The 17,153-nt window shown below is 46.8% G+C and overlaps 1 protein-coding gene across 1 annotated transcript in view; it reads right to left on the bottom strand.

Annotated features, from left to right (window-relative positions):
* The window catches only part of LOC311111668 (talin-2), a 115,650-nt gene that overhangs the window by 16,220 nt on the left and 82,277 nt on the right, over positions 1-17,153 (bottom strand). Inside the window, exons 24-43 of the mRNA XM_084154457.1 lie at positions 16,319-16,432; positions 16,045-16,158; positions 15,651-15,785; positions 15,331-15,459; positions 15,101-15,203; positions 13,811-14,019; positions 12,585-12,704; positions 12,126-12,323; positions 8,962-9,101; positions 8,261-8,354; positions 7,810-7,899; positions 7,482-7,604; positions 7,010-7,153; positions 6,546-6,707; positions 6,313-6,453; positions 5,940-6,121; positions 5,287-5,419; positions 4,926-5,027; positions 4,453-4,623; positions 3,669-3,815 (exon numbers count right to left, since the gene is read on the bottom strand). Of these exons, the coding sequence (XP_084010583.1) occupies positions 3,669-3,815; positions 4,453-4,623; positions 4,926-5,027; positions 5,287-5,419; positions 5,940-6,121; positions 6,313-6,453; positions 6,546-6,707; positions 7,010-7,153; positions 7,482-7,604; positions 7,810-7,899; positions 8,261-8,354; positions 8,962-9,101; positions 12,126-12,323; positions 12,585-12,704; positions 13,811-14,019; positions 15,101-15,203; positions 15,331-15,459; positions 15,651-15,785; positions 16,045-16,158; positions 16,319-16,432 (2,751 nt within the window). The remainder of the gene's footprint in view (positions 1-3,668; positions 3,816-4,452; positions 4,624-4,925; positions 5,028-5,286; positions 5,420-5,939; positions 6,122-6,312; positions 6,454-6,545; positions 6,708-7,009; positions 7,154-7,481; positions 7,605-7,809; positions 7,900-8,260; positions 8,355-8,961; positions 9,102-12,125; positions 12,324-12,584; positions 12,705-13,810; positions 14,020-15,100; positions 15,204-15,330; positions 15,460-15,650; positions 15,786-16,044; positions 16,159-16,318; positions 16,433-17,153) is intronic.

The following is a 17,153-nucleotide window of genomic DNA, read 5'->3' as shown; positions in this document are numbered from 1 at the left end:
AAGAGCCATGGATTACAGGAAACATCCGCACTGAGCTAAAAGGGTAGAGCTGCCGCTTTCAAGGAGCGGGACTCTAACCCGGACGCTTATAAGAAATCCCGCTATGCCCTCCGACGAACCATCAAACAGGCAAAGAGTCAATACAGGACTAAGATTGAATCGTACTACACCGGCTCTGACGTTCGTCGGATGTGGCAGGGCTTGAAAACTATTACAGACTACAAAGGGAAGCACAGCCGCGAGCTGCCCAGTGACACAAGACTTCCAGACGAGCTAAACCACTTCTATGCTCACTTCGAGGCAAGCAACACTGAAGCATGCATGAGAGCACCAGCTGTTCCGGATGACTATGTGATCATGCTCTCCGTAGCCGATGTGAGTAAGACTTTTAAGCAGGTCAACATTCACAAGGCCGCAGGGCCAGACGGATTACCAGGACGTGTACTCCGAGCATGTGCTGACCAACTACAGGAAAAAAAAGAGGACTGAGAACGCCCCCATTCTCATCGACGGGGCTGTAGTGGAACAGGTTGAGAGCTTCAAGTTCCTTGGTGTCCACATCACCAACGAACTATCATGGTCCAAACACACCAAGACAGTCGTGAAGAGGGCACGACAAAGCCTATTCCCCCTCAGGAGACTAAAAAGATTTGGCATGGGTCCTCAGATCCTCAAAAAATTCTACAGCTGCACCATCGAGAGCATCCTGACTGGTTGCATCACCGCCTGGTATGGCAACTGCTTGGCCTCTGACCGCAAGGCACTACAGAGGGTAGTGCGTACGGCCCAGTACATCACTGGGGCAAAGCTCCCTGCCATCCAGGACCTCTATACCAGGCGGTGTCAGAGGAAGGCCCTCAAAATTGTCAAAGACTCCAGCCACCCTAGTCATAGACTGTTCTCTCTGCTACCGCACGGCAAGCGGTACCGGAGTGCCAAGTCTAGGTCCAAAAGACTTCTCAACAGCTTCTACCCCCAAGCCATAAGACTCCTGAACAGCTAATCATGGCTACCCGGACTATTTGCACTGCCCCCCCACCCCATCCTTTTTACGCTGCTGCTACTCTGTTAAGTATTTATGCATAGTCACTTTAACTCTACCCACATGTACATATTACCTCAACTACCTCAACTAGCCGGTGCCCCCGCACATTGACTATGCAACGGTACCCCCCTGTATATATAGCCTCCCTACTGTCACTTTATTTTACTGTATATATAGCCTCCCTACTGTCACTTTATTTTACTTCTGCTCTTTTTTTCTCAACACTTTTTTGTTGTTGTTTTATTCTTACTTTTTTGTTTAAAATAAATGCACTGTTGGTTAAGGGCTGTAAGTAAGCATTTCACTGTAATGTCTGCACCTGTTGTATTCGGCGCATGTGACCAATAAAATTTGATTTGATTTGATTTGATTTGAACTGGCAAGTGTCTTCACTGACATTTTCAACATGTCCCTGACTGAGTCTGTAATACCAACATGTTTCAAGCAGACCACCATAGTCCCCGTGCCCAAGGACTCTAAGATAACCTGCCTAAATGACTACCGACCCGTAGCACTGACGTCTGTAGCCATGAAGTGCTTTGAAAGGCTGGTCATGGCTCACATCAACACCATTATCCCAGAAACCCTAGACCCACTCCAATTTGCATACCGCCCCAACAGATCCACAGATGATGCAATCTCTATTGCACTCCACACTGCCCTTTCCCACCTGGACAAGAGGAACACCTACGTGAGAATGCTATTCATTGACTACAGCTCAGCATTCAAGACCATAGTGCCCTCAAAGCTCATCACTAAGCTAAGGATCCTGGGACTAAACACCTCCCTCTGCAACTGGATCCTGGACTTCCTGACGGGCCGCCCCCAGGTGGTAAGGGTAGGTAATAACACATCTGCCACACTGATCCTCAACACGGGGGCCCCTCAGGGGTGCGTGCTCAGTCCCCTCCTGTACTCCCTGTTCACCCATGACTGCATGGCTTGGCACGACTCCAACACCATCATTAAGTTTGCCGACGACACAACAGTGGTAGGCCTGATCACCGACAACGATGAGACAGCCTATAGGGAGGAGGTCAGAGACCTGGCCGTGTGGTGCCAGGATAACAACCTCTCCCTCAACGTGACCAAGACAAAGGAGATGATTGTGGACTACAGGGAAAAAAAGAGGACTGAGCACGCCCCCATTCTCATCGACGGGGCTGTAGTTGAACAGGTTGAGAGCTTCAAGTTCCTTGGTGTCCACATCACCAACGAACTATCATGGTCCAAACACACCAAGACAGTCGTGAAGAGGGCACGACAAAGCCTATTCCCCCTCAGGAGACTGAAAAGATTTGGCATGGGTCCTCAGATCCTCAAAAAATTCTACAGCTGCACCATCGAGAGCATCCTGACTGGTTGCATCACCGCCTGGTATGGCAACTGCTTGGCCTCCGACCGCAAGGCACTACAGAGGGTAGTGCGTACGGCCCAGTACATCACTGGGGCCAAGCTTCCTGCCATCCAGGACCTCTATACCAGGCAGAGGAAGGCCCTCAAAATTGTCAAAGACTCCAGCCACCCTAGTCATAGACTGTTCTCTCTGCTACCGCACGGCAAGCAGTACCGGAGTGCCAAGTCTAGGTCCAAAAGACTTCTCAACAGCTTCTACCCCCAAGCCATAAGACTCCTGAACAGCTAATCATGGCTACCCGGACTATTTTCACTGCCCCCCCCCACCCCATCTTTTTACGCTGCTGCTACTCTGTTAATTATTTATGCATAGTCACTTTAACTCTACCCACATGTACATATTACTTCAACTACCTCAACTAGCCGGCGCCCCCGCACATTGACTCTGCATCAGTACCCCCCTGTATATATAGCCTCCCTACTGTTATTTTATTTTACTTCTGCTCTCTTTTTCCTCAACACTTTTTTGTTGTTTTATTCTACTTTTTTATAAAAAATAAATGCACTGTTGGTTAAGGGCTGTAAGTAAGCATTTCACTGTAATGTCTGCACCTGTTGTATTTGGCGCATGTGGCCAATAAAATTTGATTTGATTCACGACATAAACCGCAGCATAGATGCAGATCGAATTGGAGACAAAACACAGCACGTCTGAGATTCTACAGCTTGCCCAGAGCACTTGTTCAGAGAGAGAGAGATCGAGATAGAGAAGGGACAGGAAGAAAGAGAAAGAGAGAGATGCAACAAGCTGTTTTAACATTCAAGGCTTCCTCTTCCTACACAGCCAAGGATATTGATTATTTACAATAATGGCAAAAGCACTCTCTATCCTTCTCATTGCCAGTCTTACAATAGTATGTTGACACGGAGCTGTGTTGCTGCGTCTTCCTCTCACCCTGCCCATGGCCTCAGCGATGGAGTCCACCATGCCCCCCACACCCCACTCATCCTGCCCTCCGTCACCCCAACACACCCTGCCCATGGCCTGAGCGATGGAGTCCACCATGCCCCCCACACCCCATTGATCCTGCCCTCCGTCACCCCAACTCACCCTGCCCATGGCCTCATCGATAGAATCCACCATGCCCCCCACACCCCACTCATCCTGCCCTCCGTCACCCCAACACACCCTGCCCATGGCCTCATCGATAGAATCCACCATGCCCCCCACACCCCACTCATCCTGCCCTCCGTCACCCCAACTCACCCTGCCCATGGCCTCAGCGATGGAGTCCACCATGCCTCCCACCATACCCCCTTCACTGGCAGCCTCGTTCAGGGTCACCATGATGTCATCCACCGCCTCCCTCATCAGCTGAGCAGCCTCCGCTATGGCATCATGGGTATGGGAAGCCTTCATACAGACAGAGACATAGGTTAGACTACTAGTCTTCACTTCCAAGGTTACATTTAGAAAAGTCTATATATTATTAATTATTGTTCAAACAATAGATGTATTAGTTCTAAGCAATTGCTTAGGTTATATTGCATAATCAATAAAGATGAGGTGAGTTTCCCCCTTGTGTTGTAAAGCACTTTGAGCAATTTATAAATCCAATCAATTAAAGTTGTTGTAATGTGTAATGATGGGAGGTTTTACATAGCGTTATTTTCAAAGACCCAAACTCCTGTGGTGGTTCACCCTGGGGTAGGGCTGAGCCATGTTTCGTATTTTAAGGTAGACTGGTATGGATCCACATACCGGTATGGATTTTTACAATACGGTCTATGATGATAGGTTGATACAGTGCTAAATAAATGAAAAGTTGGACTACTTCACTGTCAGTTTTGTCCTACTTAAGTATAAAACAATTAGAATGGAGAAAGCCCATTAAAAACACTTATAATTCATTTGTTGCCATCCTAGGGGCATGCACTACTAATAAAACATATTTAGAACTTGTGTTATTCAGATACTTTAAAATACCATCATAAATTAGAAAAATATTGTGACATGACATTTTGGCCATATTGCCCATATTTACCCATACCTTGGGGTTTCCTCCGCCCTCCTTGGCTGCGTAGATCATCTGCAGGGCGGACTCTGCCATGGTCTTAGTCTGGTCCAGGAAGGTCATCTGCTGCTGGTGGTCCTGCAGCTTGGATGCCACGCCCACCGACGCCATGATCAGAGGCTCAAAGTAGCCTGCCAGCTGGGTCACCTGGGAAAGACAGGGGTCAAGGTTAATGTGTTAGACTGACTATTGTTGCGTTCCAGATCGTCATTTATTGCAGTCAAGCATGTGTATTGCAGTCACAATGTTCAGGTGGGGGTTGTCATTTTTTGCAGCTGCGCTGCAGATTACAAGATCTCGCAACACCTGGAGAAGTGTTTAGTGATCTTCTGGGATGTGTAGCACAACTGCAAAAAATAAAACACACCTTGGAATGCAGCCATTGACTGCACCTGACAAGGTGATTTGGACCTAGTATTGGTAACAGTGATGATGCTGCAACTAGTTACCTTGTGTCCTAGTTGGGCAGCCTCCCCTCTGGCGGCTGTAGATATTGGGTCGATCAGGTAGCCAATCTCTTGCACTGTGGACGACAGCTGCTCTTGCAAGGCCTGATGGGATTGGCCAGAGTAAAATAATCAAATCTCAACATTGATCATTATGCAAGGCAAGTTCTGACACTCCCTGTCCAAACTGCTTTTAACTTCATTAAAATCAAAGATCTGTAGCCCACTAATGGACAGAGAGATTGAGAGAGAGATAGGTAAAGGGAGAGAAGGATGGAGAACGAGAGAGCGAGAGAAAGCAAGAGAGAGAGGGGGGTTGCCTGTGCATCAGCAGAGTGTGCAGTGTCTCATTAGTGATCAGTACCTCCAGTGAGATGTCATCCCTGCTGGCCAGGTTCTGGCTGACTGCGGCTAGCGAGGCCTGCTCAATGTTCCGAATACATCTGTTGATGTTATCTATGGAGTAGTCACACTCCCTCTGGCCTGGAGCCTTGTCCCTGAGAGGAGGAGAGAGAGAAACAGGGAATAGAGAGGAAAAGAGGAATAAATATGTCAGCTTTCAGGTATCCTATAAAAACAAAGAGAGTCTCCATATGTATAACCTACAGTGCCTTCTTCAGGGTGATGCCGAAACGTTGGTGTTTTATTACCCAATAAATTACTGGGAGGTTATACATATGGAGACTCTCTGTTTTTATAGCTTACAGTTTATTCACCGTTAGTCAGCACCTCTACACTAAATAATGGTCTCTGGGTGTACGCCAGCTCATGCTTTTTATTAGCTATCAGGCATACGACAGGATCATAGAGATCTTGAGAGATGGTCAATTTTGACAAACCTTGAGTAAGCCAATCAATAGCCTTCGAGCCAAATCAGCCAATCAGAGATCAAGGATGTACATTATGGTCTTGTCCAACCCTCTGAAGGTTATTATAGCTCTGTATCATAACTTAATGAGTTCTAACAGATGTCTATGTCCAGGCCATTAAGAGGTGCAGTGCTGTCACTGTACTAACCTGATGGCCGTGATGAGACCTTTGATGGAGTCGGACACAGTCCGAGAGTGGCCAGCCAGGACTGACCAGGTGGGCGGGTCTTTGGGGTTAATAACCAGTGAACGTGCAGTCTTCAGCAGGTGGGTGGAGCTGTCCAGCATGGAGCGAGCTGATTGGAGGATGGGCTCCTGAGCAGCAGAGCCCTGCACATAAACAAACGAAAGATGAACATCTCCATGACAACCATGAAAAATAAACTGTTTAACGTAAACGTTTTCTACACCCACAATGTCATTGCAGTTTGTCTCACAGAGTTCAATATAAGGTTTCAACTTTCACACAAGTTGAACGGAGTACCATGTTTAGAAATGGCCAGAAGTCTGTACAGTCATACCTCATTGCTGATCTGAGCAGGGACGCTGGCAAACTCTGGATTAGACGCAAACGCTGTGAGGTTCTCAACAGCCTCTATGAGTGGAGCTGTCGCCACCAGACACGTGTTCCTGTTCTCCTGAGAGAAATCCCCATCCAGAGCCTAGAGAGAAAGACATTAAGAAACATAGAAATACACACATAATGGGCCAGTCTGTCAGTTAAAAAAAAACTAATTGGAGTCCGCAATCTTACCTTTATAGTTTTAACCAGGTTGGCTGTGCTGTTGGCCACCTCCTTGGCAGACTGGACAAAGTGCCTCTTGGCTGTGGGGTTGGCCGTCTTGGAGGAGGCCAGGCGACAGGCGTTGCACAGAGCTGACGTGTGCTTCGCTACGATGGTGGCAGACGACAGCACCTGGAAAAACCCACCATAACATAGTCTCAGAAAGCCATACCCTAAACCGGAACATTGGTACGTGGTGGGAGGCAACCCGGGTGTCTAGACAGACAAATCATAACACATCAGATGAAGGACAACAACAAATCAGCAGCTAGTGATGATTTTTCTAAAGTAGATGACAAGAGGTAAACATGACAAAGGGAGCAGCTGATTGCTCATAAACATCTCATTTCAATAGGCTCTTCATATCAACCAAACCTGACTAGTTAGTAAACAAACAAAACCAAACAAACCTGTGTTATTATGTCCCAACTGACCTGTGAGGGGCTGCTGTCCGGATCCACCAGGTTCTGACAGGCCATCTGGATCGCCTGATTGGCTCGTGCAAACTGGATGGGGTCGACCAATCCCTGATGCCCTGCCTGACTGTTGGGGTCAGACACGCCCACCAGGTAGGAGGCCTGAGGAGAGGAGGAGAGATATCAACACACTGTGGCACCAGACGTGGGTCTCATAGTAGCAGAAAACAGGTAGGCTAGAATGTTATAAAATAGCAGCTTTTTACTGAAGACACCATCTGGTCTACCCACAGATGGACAAAGCCAACTCATGTGTGGTATATTGATGTAGTAAGGGAAAACCCTGAAATGGTCAGTAGTGGAAAAACAGCACAGCACTCCCTAGCTCAAGCAGAGAGCACACATAGGGTGCTCACATATTCACACATGATGATGACACACAGTATGTCTGGTAGGTCCAGAGCAGATACTTAGTCGCATGTGTCCTCACCTGTCCTGCAGCCTCAGTGAGCCCACACAGGGCCTTGGAGGCCACTCCCACACAGTCCCCAAACGCTGGCACGTCCCCGGTTTTACAGTTCTGAGAAATGCCAGCCATGGACTCTCCCAGGACCTGAAAGAACAGGGGGAACAGAGGAAGAGAGCAGGAGAAGAAAGGGAGGGATTAGAAGTTAAGCTGTTGCATTCCTCAGCCAGGCAGGTCACCGCTCTTTCTCCCCTCGCCCTCCCATCTCTCCACCTCTCCTCCTTTCCATCTGTCTGGAGGTTGTGGTTATGTTTGCTCGTTCAGCAGCGCTCAGGGTCGTGGCCCTCCCTACCTTGGAGTTCTCCATGACGCTCTCGATGCAGTCGAAGTAGGAGAGGTCGCTGACTGGCTCGTTGGGGTTGGCCAGCATTCCTTTCACCGCCTGAGAGGAGAGGGAAAACATCTCTTAAAATCTAGAGAAGGGAACTGGCTAATTTAACTAAAACCAGAGAAACCCATTATAGATTAAATTAAATGAGCTACATGAAAACAGAAAGATCATTATTAGGGAGTAAACATTGTCCTGGAGCACTCCCACAATCTATACTATTCAACATTTAAACATAACCCACTTTAATGATGCTATTATCCCATCTCTCATAACAACAAAGGCTGCAACAGATGACACTGCTTTTACTAACACCATTACTGCTCCAACTAACACTCCTGCTACCACCACTATGACTGCAGCTGTTATCAGTAAAGCTAATGTTATTGATGTAAGTTGTTGATGTTGATGGTACCTCCAGCTCTCGTAAGGCATTGTCACACTCTTTCTGTCCCGGGGCCTGCTGAGTGGCCAGTGTGATTAGCTGGTTAATGCTCTCTGTCACTGCTCTGAAACACAAGATGGGAGGGAAAGGAGCGAGAGAGAGTGAGAGCGAGAGCGAGAGAGAGAGAGGAAAAGTTCAAAATGAGAGGCACTTAGACCAGCGTTCAGCTCCATTACACAAACACAAGGTCCCAGGCTCCATTGGTTCCAAATCTAATAAGGTGCACTGGGTCCCTCTGGTCTCTCCCCCCTTCCTCATCCCTCCTTCTCTCTCTCTTCAGTGAGCCAGTCAAACATTTCAGTCACACCTCCCTCCCTCCCTCTTAAACTTCCAATTACCAGACAGGAAATTAACAGCCTCCACAAGCCTGAAGGGAGACAGCACTTCATCTACCACCTAGGAGGACATTTCTGCTGTGAAGTGGAGCTATACTGGAGGTGTGAGAGTGAGGAGCGCATGTGTGTCACATCAAAAGCCTTGCCCCTTCCTTAGGCACAGTGAAACCTCCCATTGCTTTGGCCCTGGCATAAGTTTATTGTAACACATTGCAAACGTTGAATGAACTGTTGGTGGAAAATCTCTTGTTCTAAATCAAACATGACATAATAAATAACCAATCAACAGGTGTGGTATTTTGAGAGCCCACATAGAGGGTAGTGTATGGTAGGTACCTTGCAGCAGCAGCCAGAAGGTTCTTGGCGTTAGCCGCCCCAGGGTCTACAGACAGAGACTTGGCTGCCAGGAGCAGCTTGCTGGAAGCCATGGAGATGTTCTTCAGGTTGCCTATCACCTGGATCTGGTCATCTTTCCTCTACAACATCCACAGTAAAATCACCAATTATTAGAAGTCCTGAACACTAGTTGTAACTCAATCGTATATAAAAGTCAGACAGAAATGTTGCTAACCTTTTAGAGGGGCTAAATGAACCCAAATCTGCCTAGTAACTGATCCATTTTTGTAGACAGATCATCTCCTCAGAGCAATGACACGGCTGTATAGCGCTAATCAATGCTGAAACAACTAGAAAATGTGACTATCCCTACCCTGGTCCTGGTACAAAACATCAGTCAGATTAATAGGAGAACGGTACCTCTGTTATTCTCTAGCTACTCCATTCTTAACATGTCCATTGTTCCCCTCAAACTCTGATCTAAACATAGATGCTATGGTTCCAACTCTGTTGCTGGCAGTCCCTGCAGTCACCTGGGTCTGATTTGGTAATCGGTGTCATGCCACTAAGATTTACTCCTTCCTCATCAGCAAGGCAGCCCGGACAAGACCTTCAACTGTCATCTTATTTAGACTAAATTTAACTGACCGCCACTCTGAGGCAATTAAATTAAATATTCTGTATCTATGAAGAAAGTTAATCAACAAATAGATTGACTGATGGTTGGCCAAGCTATGTCTTTTGAGGCCAATTGGGGAACTTTTCACCCTGCATTTTCCATCATATCAGCTTGATCAATTGTACAGTACAGTAGGGCCTTATATCCAAAAGGATTACGTAAATAAATTACAGTCACACAAAAACTCCTGTGTGGTGCCTCAGTCGTGTTCAGTAGGCACGGAACAAAACATATATATTTCTCAGAAACTGAGTGGAACTGGGAGGTACTATATGAACTGAGTGGAACGGGGAGGTACTATATGAACTGAGTGGAACGGGGAGGTACTATATGAACTGAGTGGAACGGGGAGGTACTATATGAACTGAGTGGAACGGGGAGGTACTATATGAACTGAGTGGAACGGGGAGGTACTATATGAACTGAGTGGAACGGGGAGGTACTATATGAACTGAGTGGAACGGGGAGGTACTATATGAACTGAGTGGAACGGGGAGGTACTATATGAACTGAGTGGAACAGGGAGGTACTATATGAACTGAGTGGAACAGGGAGGTACTATATGAACTGAGTGGAACGGGGAGGTACTACACTGCTAAAAAAAATAAAGGGAACACTTAAACAACACATCCTAGATCTGAATGAATGAAATAATATTGTTAAATACTTTTTTCTTTACATAGTTGAATGTGCTGACAACAAAATCACACAAAAATTATCAATGGAAATCAAATGTATCAACCCATGGAGGTCTGGATTTGGAGTCACCCTCAAAATTAAAGTGGAAAACCACACTACAGGCTGATCCAACTTTGATGTAATGTCCTTAAAACAAGTCAAAATGAGGCTCAGTAGTGTGTGTGGCCTCCACGTGCCTGTATGACCTCCCTACAACGCCTGGGCATGCTCCTGATGAGGTGGCGGATGGTCTCCAGAGAGATCTCCTCCCAGACCTGGACTAAAGCATCCGCCAACTCCTGGACAGTCTGTGGTGCAACGTGGCGTTGGTGGATGGAGCGAGACATGATGTCCCAGATGTGCTCAATTGGATTCAGGTCTGGGGAACGGGCGGGCCAGTCCATAGCATCAATTCCTTCCTCTTGCAGGAACTGCTGACACACTCCAGCCACATGAGGTCTAGCATTGTCTTGCATTAGGAGGAACCCAGGGCCAACCGCACCAGCATATGGTCTCACAAGGGGTCTGAGGATCTCATCTCGGTACCTAATGGCAGTCAGGCTACCTCTGGCGAGCACATGGAGGGCTGTGCGGCCCCCCAAAGAAATGCCACCCCACACCATGACTGACCCACCGCCAAACCGGTCATGCTGGAGGATGTTGCAGGCAGCAGAACGTTCTCCACGGCGTCTCCAGACTCTGTCATGTCTGTCACATGTGCTCAGTGTGAACCTGCTTTCATCTGTGAAGAGCACAGGGCGCCAGTGGCGAATTTGCCAATCTTGGTGTTCTCTGGCAAATGCCAAACGTCCTGCACGGTGTTAGGCTGTAAGCACAACCCCCACCTGTGGACGTCGGGCCCTCATACCACCCTCATGGAGTCTGTTTCTGACCGTTTGAGCAGACACATGCACATTTGTGGCCTGCTGGAGGTCATTTTGCAGGGCTCTGGCAGTGCTCCTCCTGCTCCTCCTTGCACAAAGGCGGAGGTAGCGGTCCTGCTGCTGGGTTGTTGCCCTCCTACGGCCTCCTCCACGTCTCCTGATGTACTGGCCTGTCTCCTGGTAGCGCCTCCATGCTCTGGACACTACGCTGACAGACACAGCAAACCTTCTTGCCACAGCTCGCATTGATGTGCCATCCTGGATGAGCTGCACTACCTGAGCCACTTGTGTGGGTTGTAGACTCCATCTCATGCTACCACTAGAGTGAAAGCACCACCAGCATCCAAAAGTGACCAAAACATCAGCCAGGAAGCATAGGAACTGAGAAGTGGTCTGTGGTCACCACCTGCAGAACCACTTCTTTATTGGAGGTGTCTTGCTAATTGCCTATAATTTCCACCTGTTGTCTATTCCATTTGCACAACAGCATGTGAAATGTATTGTCAATCAGTGTTGCTTCCTAAGTGGACAGTTTGATTTCACAGAAGTGTGATTGTCTTGGAGTTACATTGTGTTGTTTAAGTGTTCCCTTTATTTTTTTGAGCAGTGTATATGAACTGAGTGGAACGGGGAGGTACTATATGAACTGAGTGGAACAGGGAGGTACTATATGAACTGAGTGGAACAGGGAGGTACTATATGAACTGAGTGGAACGGGGAGGTACTATATGAACTGAGTGGAACAGGGAGGTACTATATGAACTGAGTGGAACAGGGAGGTACTATATGAACTGAGTGGAACAGGGAGGTACTATATGAACTTGTCAATAAGAAATGCACATTTTGGTTTTCCATTACTATTGTGTGCCCTAATGAACATTTTCCAGGTTCAGTACCACACAGACAGAGCACTGTGACTGCACCTGGGTGTGCCCAGCCATCTCAATGCCGGCATCCAAGAACTCATCAAAGTCTTCGCTGAACTTCCCAGAAGCGTCTGCGAGCTGGGTGCTGGAGCCACGGGAGGCGTGGACCACGTCTCCTGCTGATTGGTTCAGATCTGCTGCCGTCTGGTTCAGCTCGCTCTGGGCCTCCTGGAACGACTTGGTGGATGGAGGGAGCTACAGAGAGAGAGAGAGAGAGAGAGAGAAAGATAAGAGATAGAGAAAAACAGAGAGAGACAACAGAAAGACAGGCATAGCGAATCAGTGTTTAGGTTGTGGTGCAATAAATATATGTTTGGTGTAAAAACATTAGATAAGTGTTAGACCTAGCAGCAGTTTTAAATCCATAAATGGGTGATTAACTCTGGGGTAATCAGTGGCTTTACGTGAATGTTTATTCAATAAACTCATCTTTACTTAAGGAAGTGTAGAACTCACCGTTTCTCCCAGCAGTTTCTTGCTGGCCTCTCCAATGTTCCTGAGGGCCATGTCCACATCTTTCTGACCAGGCAGGCAGTTGACACAGTTATTCAGAGAGTGGGACACAGCCTTGGCCACCTGAAACAGAGAGAACAGGTGTGTGTGAGCACGAGTGTACGTGTGTGCGCGCGCTTGCGTGTGTGTCAAGTGTGATCATTTGTGCGTGAACTGAGGTGTTTTCCACAGCAGTGACGTTGTTGAGCTGCAATCACAATCTTAAAATGCTAATGAGCCAAGAAGCATAGCGGAGTAATTGATGTTACTAATTTGCACTTCTGTTTCCAACAGAACATATGCCAACCAATATGTCTGTGTCCCTGTGGGGCCTAGCAGCAGAACATGAGTCGTGCTGCTGAAAGGATTACTGAATGCACAACTAGGACTACCTGAAAATATACAAATGGACACAATTGAAGCCTTTTATTTAGTCAGATTTGAAAGAGTTAATCATCCAAAGAGGAATTCAAGGACTCACACACAGTTGATTTAATTGGATTCCATTCATTGGATTCCATTCAAAACCAAAGCGATCTTAGACACCATGTAAAATGGGCCCTATTTCTCTCTCATTTGCAAAGGAACAGAACAAACACCACAATACTTTGTCCAGTCTGTCTCTTTATCTCCATCTATAGATGCATCATTTATTCATCTGGTGGGAAGGATATATGGGGAGGACTATGCATTCATATTTGATGTGTGCTTAAGGCTGTACATCTCCTTCTACAGCAGCAGGAGGAGGAATACCTCACTGTGTTTGACAGGTGATCAATGTTATGTTCAGCTGGGCTGATAAAACGTAAACTATTATTTGTCTATGAAAAGTTAATCATTTTATTATTCACAACCAGGTACTGTAGTGTGAGAAGTGATCTGTGGAAGCACTCCAATAAAAATAGTTGCCTCTCACTTGGCCTTCACTGTAACACAAGCCAAGACTTTCTGAATAAAAGTGGTGACATTAAAACACAAGTAGCCCTTTGGTTCTGTAACTAAAAAGGCACCAACCACAGTCCACTCCATTCAGACAGAGCACAATTATACAACAAGACTGAACAGATGGAAAATATGGACATTAGCAGAGCCATATACATACACATAGCAGAGCCTTTTATAGAGATATCCAGTAGCTTCATCCCTATATGGATGCTCTGCACGTTATTGTACTGAAGTCCCCCACTCACCTGGGCTAGCCTCTGCTGGCTCTCTGCGTCGCCGGGGGAGACCAGGGCCTGCTTGGCCTCGTGGATCAGCATGGCAGAGCCTTCCATAACATCACGGGCTGAATCCAACATGGCCGCCGCTGCCTGAGGGTTGGTGGTAGAGGCTGCCACACCCCTTGCTGCCTGGGCTAGAGTCTTCAGGGCCTGGGCTGTCTCTCTGGCTGCTACCCCTGGAGGCAAATATACAAATGGTGAGTAGGGTTAGGAATGTTACAAACAAAGAAGAGTTATTACGGAATAAGCATATGCTGCAAGTAGCTCTCTTCTGCCGCACGGCAAGTTCTCTCTTCTGCCGCACGGCAAGCGGTACCGATGCATCTGGAACCAACAGGACCCCGAACAGCTTCTACTCCCAAGCCATAAGACTACTAAATAATTAACCAAATAGCTACCCGGACATCGGCAATGACCCTCTTTGCACTAAATCGTACTTTGTACCCCTGCACATCGACTCGGTACTGGTACCCCGTGTATATAGCCAAGTTATTGTTACTCATTGTGTATGTATTCCTTGTGTTCTTATTTTTTTCTATATTTTTCTCTCTGCATTGTTGGGAAGGCCCCGTAAGTAAGCATTTCACTGTTAGTCTACCCTTGTTGTTTACGGAACATGTAACAAATAAAATTTGATTTGAATCTTAAAATGTAGCTTAAGGTAATCATGTCTCAGATGTATCACACAGCAATTGAATGAAAAGGACTTCTTACATTCAGATGCGTCGAACATCCAAATACATTCAGAACATTGAATTAAGCCTTAATAAATGCATTTTATGACCTCCGATATCCATCGCCCTCTCATGTTGACAGCGTGCTATACCAGGCAGCGAGAGCCTCTGGTTTAGTTTAATAAGGTCTAAACTGCTGACTGCCTCAACAAGGGAATGGGACATTTCAGCTTCAACACAACACATTGGGGAGGAATCTAGTAAATTGAATCAGCTTGCATTACCCCATTCATCTAGACAAGCTTACTGATGGAATGTCACATCTACTGAAGCAGGGGAAGTTTTTTTTGCTTTAGTCTTTGTGCTAGTTTCCAGAGAGTAAAGGCTGAATCTAACTATCTCTACTGACCTTGAAGCTTCAAAATATGTTGAAGCTTTTAGTAACATTGTAGACAACAAAATATGTAGTAAAAGTGAAATGTGAAATATACTATTATAGACAAATCCTGGTGGTGCTAATGACTTTGTTATTTAGCTGTATTGCTCTCATTAGATTGGGAGCCCCAGGGCAGTAGTACAGTACCTGTGTAGTGTTCGTTGCCCTGTGCAGCACAGGTGAGCAGCTGAGCCATGGAGGATCCCACGGACTTGGAGGTGCTGCCCAGGTCCTGAGCACACTTCTCCAACTGCAGAGAGAACAGCACACAGTACATCAGACACCCAGACAAACAGACTCAGCAATGGATGAAAGAGTAATCACTAGAAGTAATGAAAGACGTTGATTAATTCAATGAATCATCAGATTTCCCTGACCGATTCTCCAGGTAGTGGTTTCAGCTGCCTTTCTATGGCAGCCATCTTGGCGTCTTGGAGCTCAGTCTTCAGAGTCTGGACGGCTGTGAGAGCTGAGTGGATCTCCATGGGGCCGCAGGCTTCGTGGGCCTAAAGAGCACAGGGAGAGAGCAGACCATTGAATTAGTCATTCTAGACTGACAGCTTTTAACCCATCTGAGCTGGTATTTAGTGTCAGAGTCCATCAGAAGCTGGCTAGTCTTAACAGGGGATATGTACCATCACAAAGTGACAGAGGTGAGTGACAGGTATGACTTAAGTGTGTGTGTGTGTGTGTGTACCTTCTGTGCTGCGGTTCTGAGCTCTGCCAGGCTGGTGGCCAAGTTCTTGGCACATTGACCCAGCTGCATAGCAGCGGCCTGGTCCATCACCGTGGGAACAGATGACTTCGCTGATGTCACCATCTTACTGCCAGGCTGTCATGGGAGAAACAGGAAGAGAAATGTCAAAATCATCCCTAGAAGATTAGGTTTTGTACCAGAGAATATATGTCTTTATTTGAATCTATTATGACTACCAAACACAGCCCTGCCCATGTATTAGACATCATCATCATCAATAATATACATTTAGAAGCTTTCAAGCACACACACATATCAGCACTGTACAATATATTGAGATTCCTTCATTCTATGTGTAGTGAGATTAGGAGCCAGACAAGCACCGGGGGTGTACCTGTAGGAAGTTCTGGCTGGCGATGATGAGGGCTAGCTGGGTACTGAGGTCTTCAGGCTGGACCTGGCTGCCCCTCACCCCCTGGACCAGCCGGGGAATGTGGTCTGCCACGGCCTAGAGAGCCGCACACATACGCAAACAGTCAACACACATACAGTACTGTATTCAACCACAGTTTCTATATAGCTGTAGTCAGTAGCACCATTATAGCTGTATAAATACAGTAGGCATAGAAATTGTTCAATGCAAGCATTAAGAGACATATTCCCAGCACCTTGCAGCTCTGCACCAGTTTCTGGTGAGCGGCGGTGTTCTTGTTGGAGGCTGCTGCATTCTGGGAGGCAGCGATGGTCTGGGTGGCTGCAGCTGCAGCTTGCTTGGCGGCATTCTGTTGGAATGTCACACACGTCAGGCATGTTCAGAATCTCTGCCTCGTCTAATCAAAACACACACACACAGGATTCCTCTCAAATGGTACCCTATTCCCTTTATAGTGCACCTATTTTGACCAGGGGGGCTAAAGGGAAAAGAGTGCCATTTGGGAGGCAGACAGTCTCCGTTTAGAGCCAGGGTTCCTCAGGTCAGAGATCAAATATTTGGTATGTCATCTTTAACGTCGGGCAGAAGGGTTCAAACAATTTCCTGATTTGGTATTTGGTATTTTATTAGGATCCCCATTAGCGGTTGCTAAAGCATGTGGTCCACACAAAACATGAACAATACAGAACATTAATAGCCAAGAATAGCTCAAGGACAGAACTACATCCATTTTAAAAAGGCACACGTAGCCTACATATCAATACAAACACGCACAAACTATCTAGGTCAAATAGGGGAGAGGTGTTGTGCCGTGAGGTGATGCTTTATCATTTCTTTTAAACCAGGTTTTCTGTTCATTTGAGCAGTATGAGATGGAATGCAGTTCTATGCAATAATGGCTCTATATAATACTGTACGCTTTCTTGAATTGGTTCTGGATTTGGGGACTGTGAAAAGACCCCTGGTGGCACGTCTGGTGGGGTAAGTGTGTGTGTCAGAGATGTGTGTAAGTTGAGACACCACTGTCCTCAAATGGTACTCCCGCCGGCTTTGGTCTTTGTCATGGTAGC

Source organism: Coregonus lavaretus (genome assembly GCF_964263955.1).
Source record: "Coregonus lavaretus genome assembly, chromosome: 37".
Taxonomy (NCBI): domain Eukaryota; kingdom Metazoa; phylum Chordata; class Actinopteri; order Salmoniformes; family Salmonidae; genus Coregonus; species Coregonus lavaretus.
The sequence above is the reverse complement of the archived record's forward strand: the minus strand, read 5'-3'. Positions and strand labels throughout refer to the sequence as shown.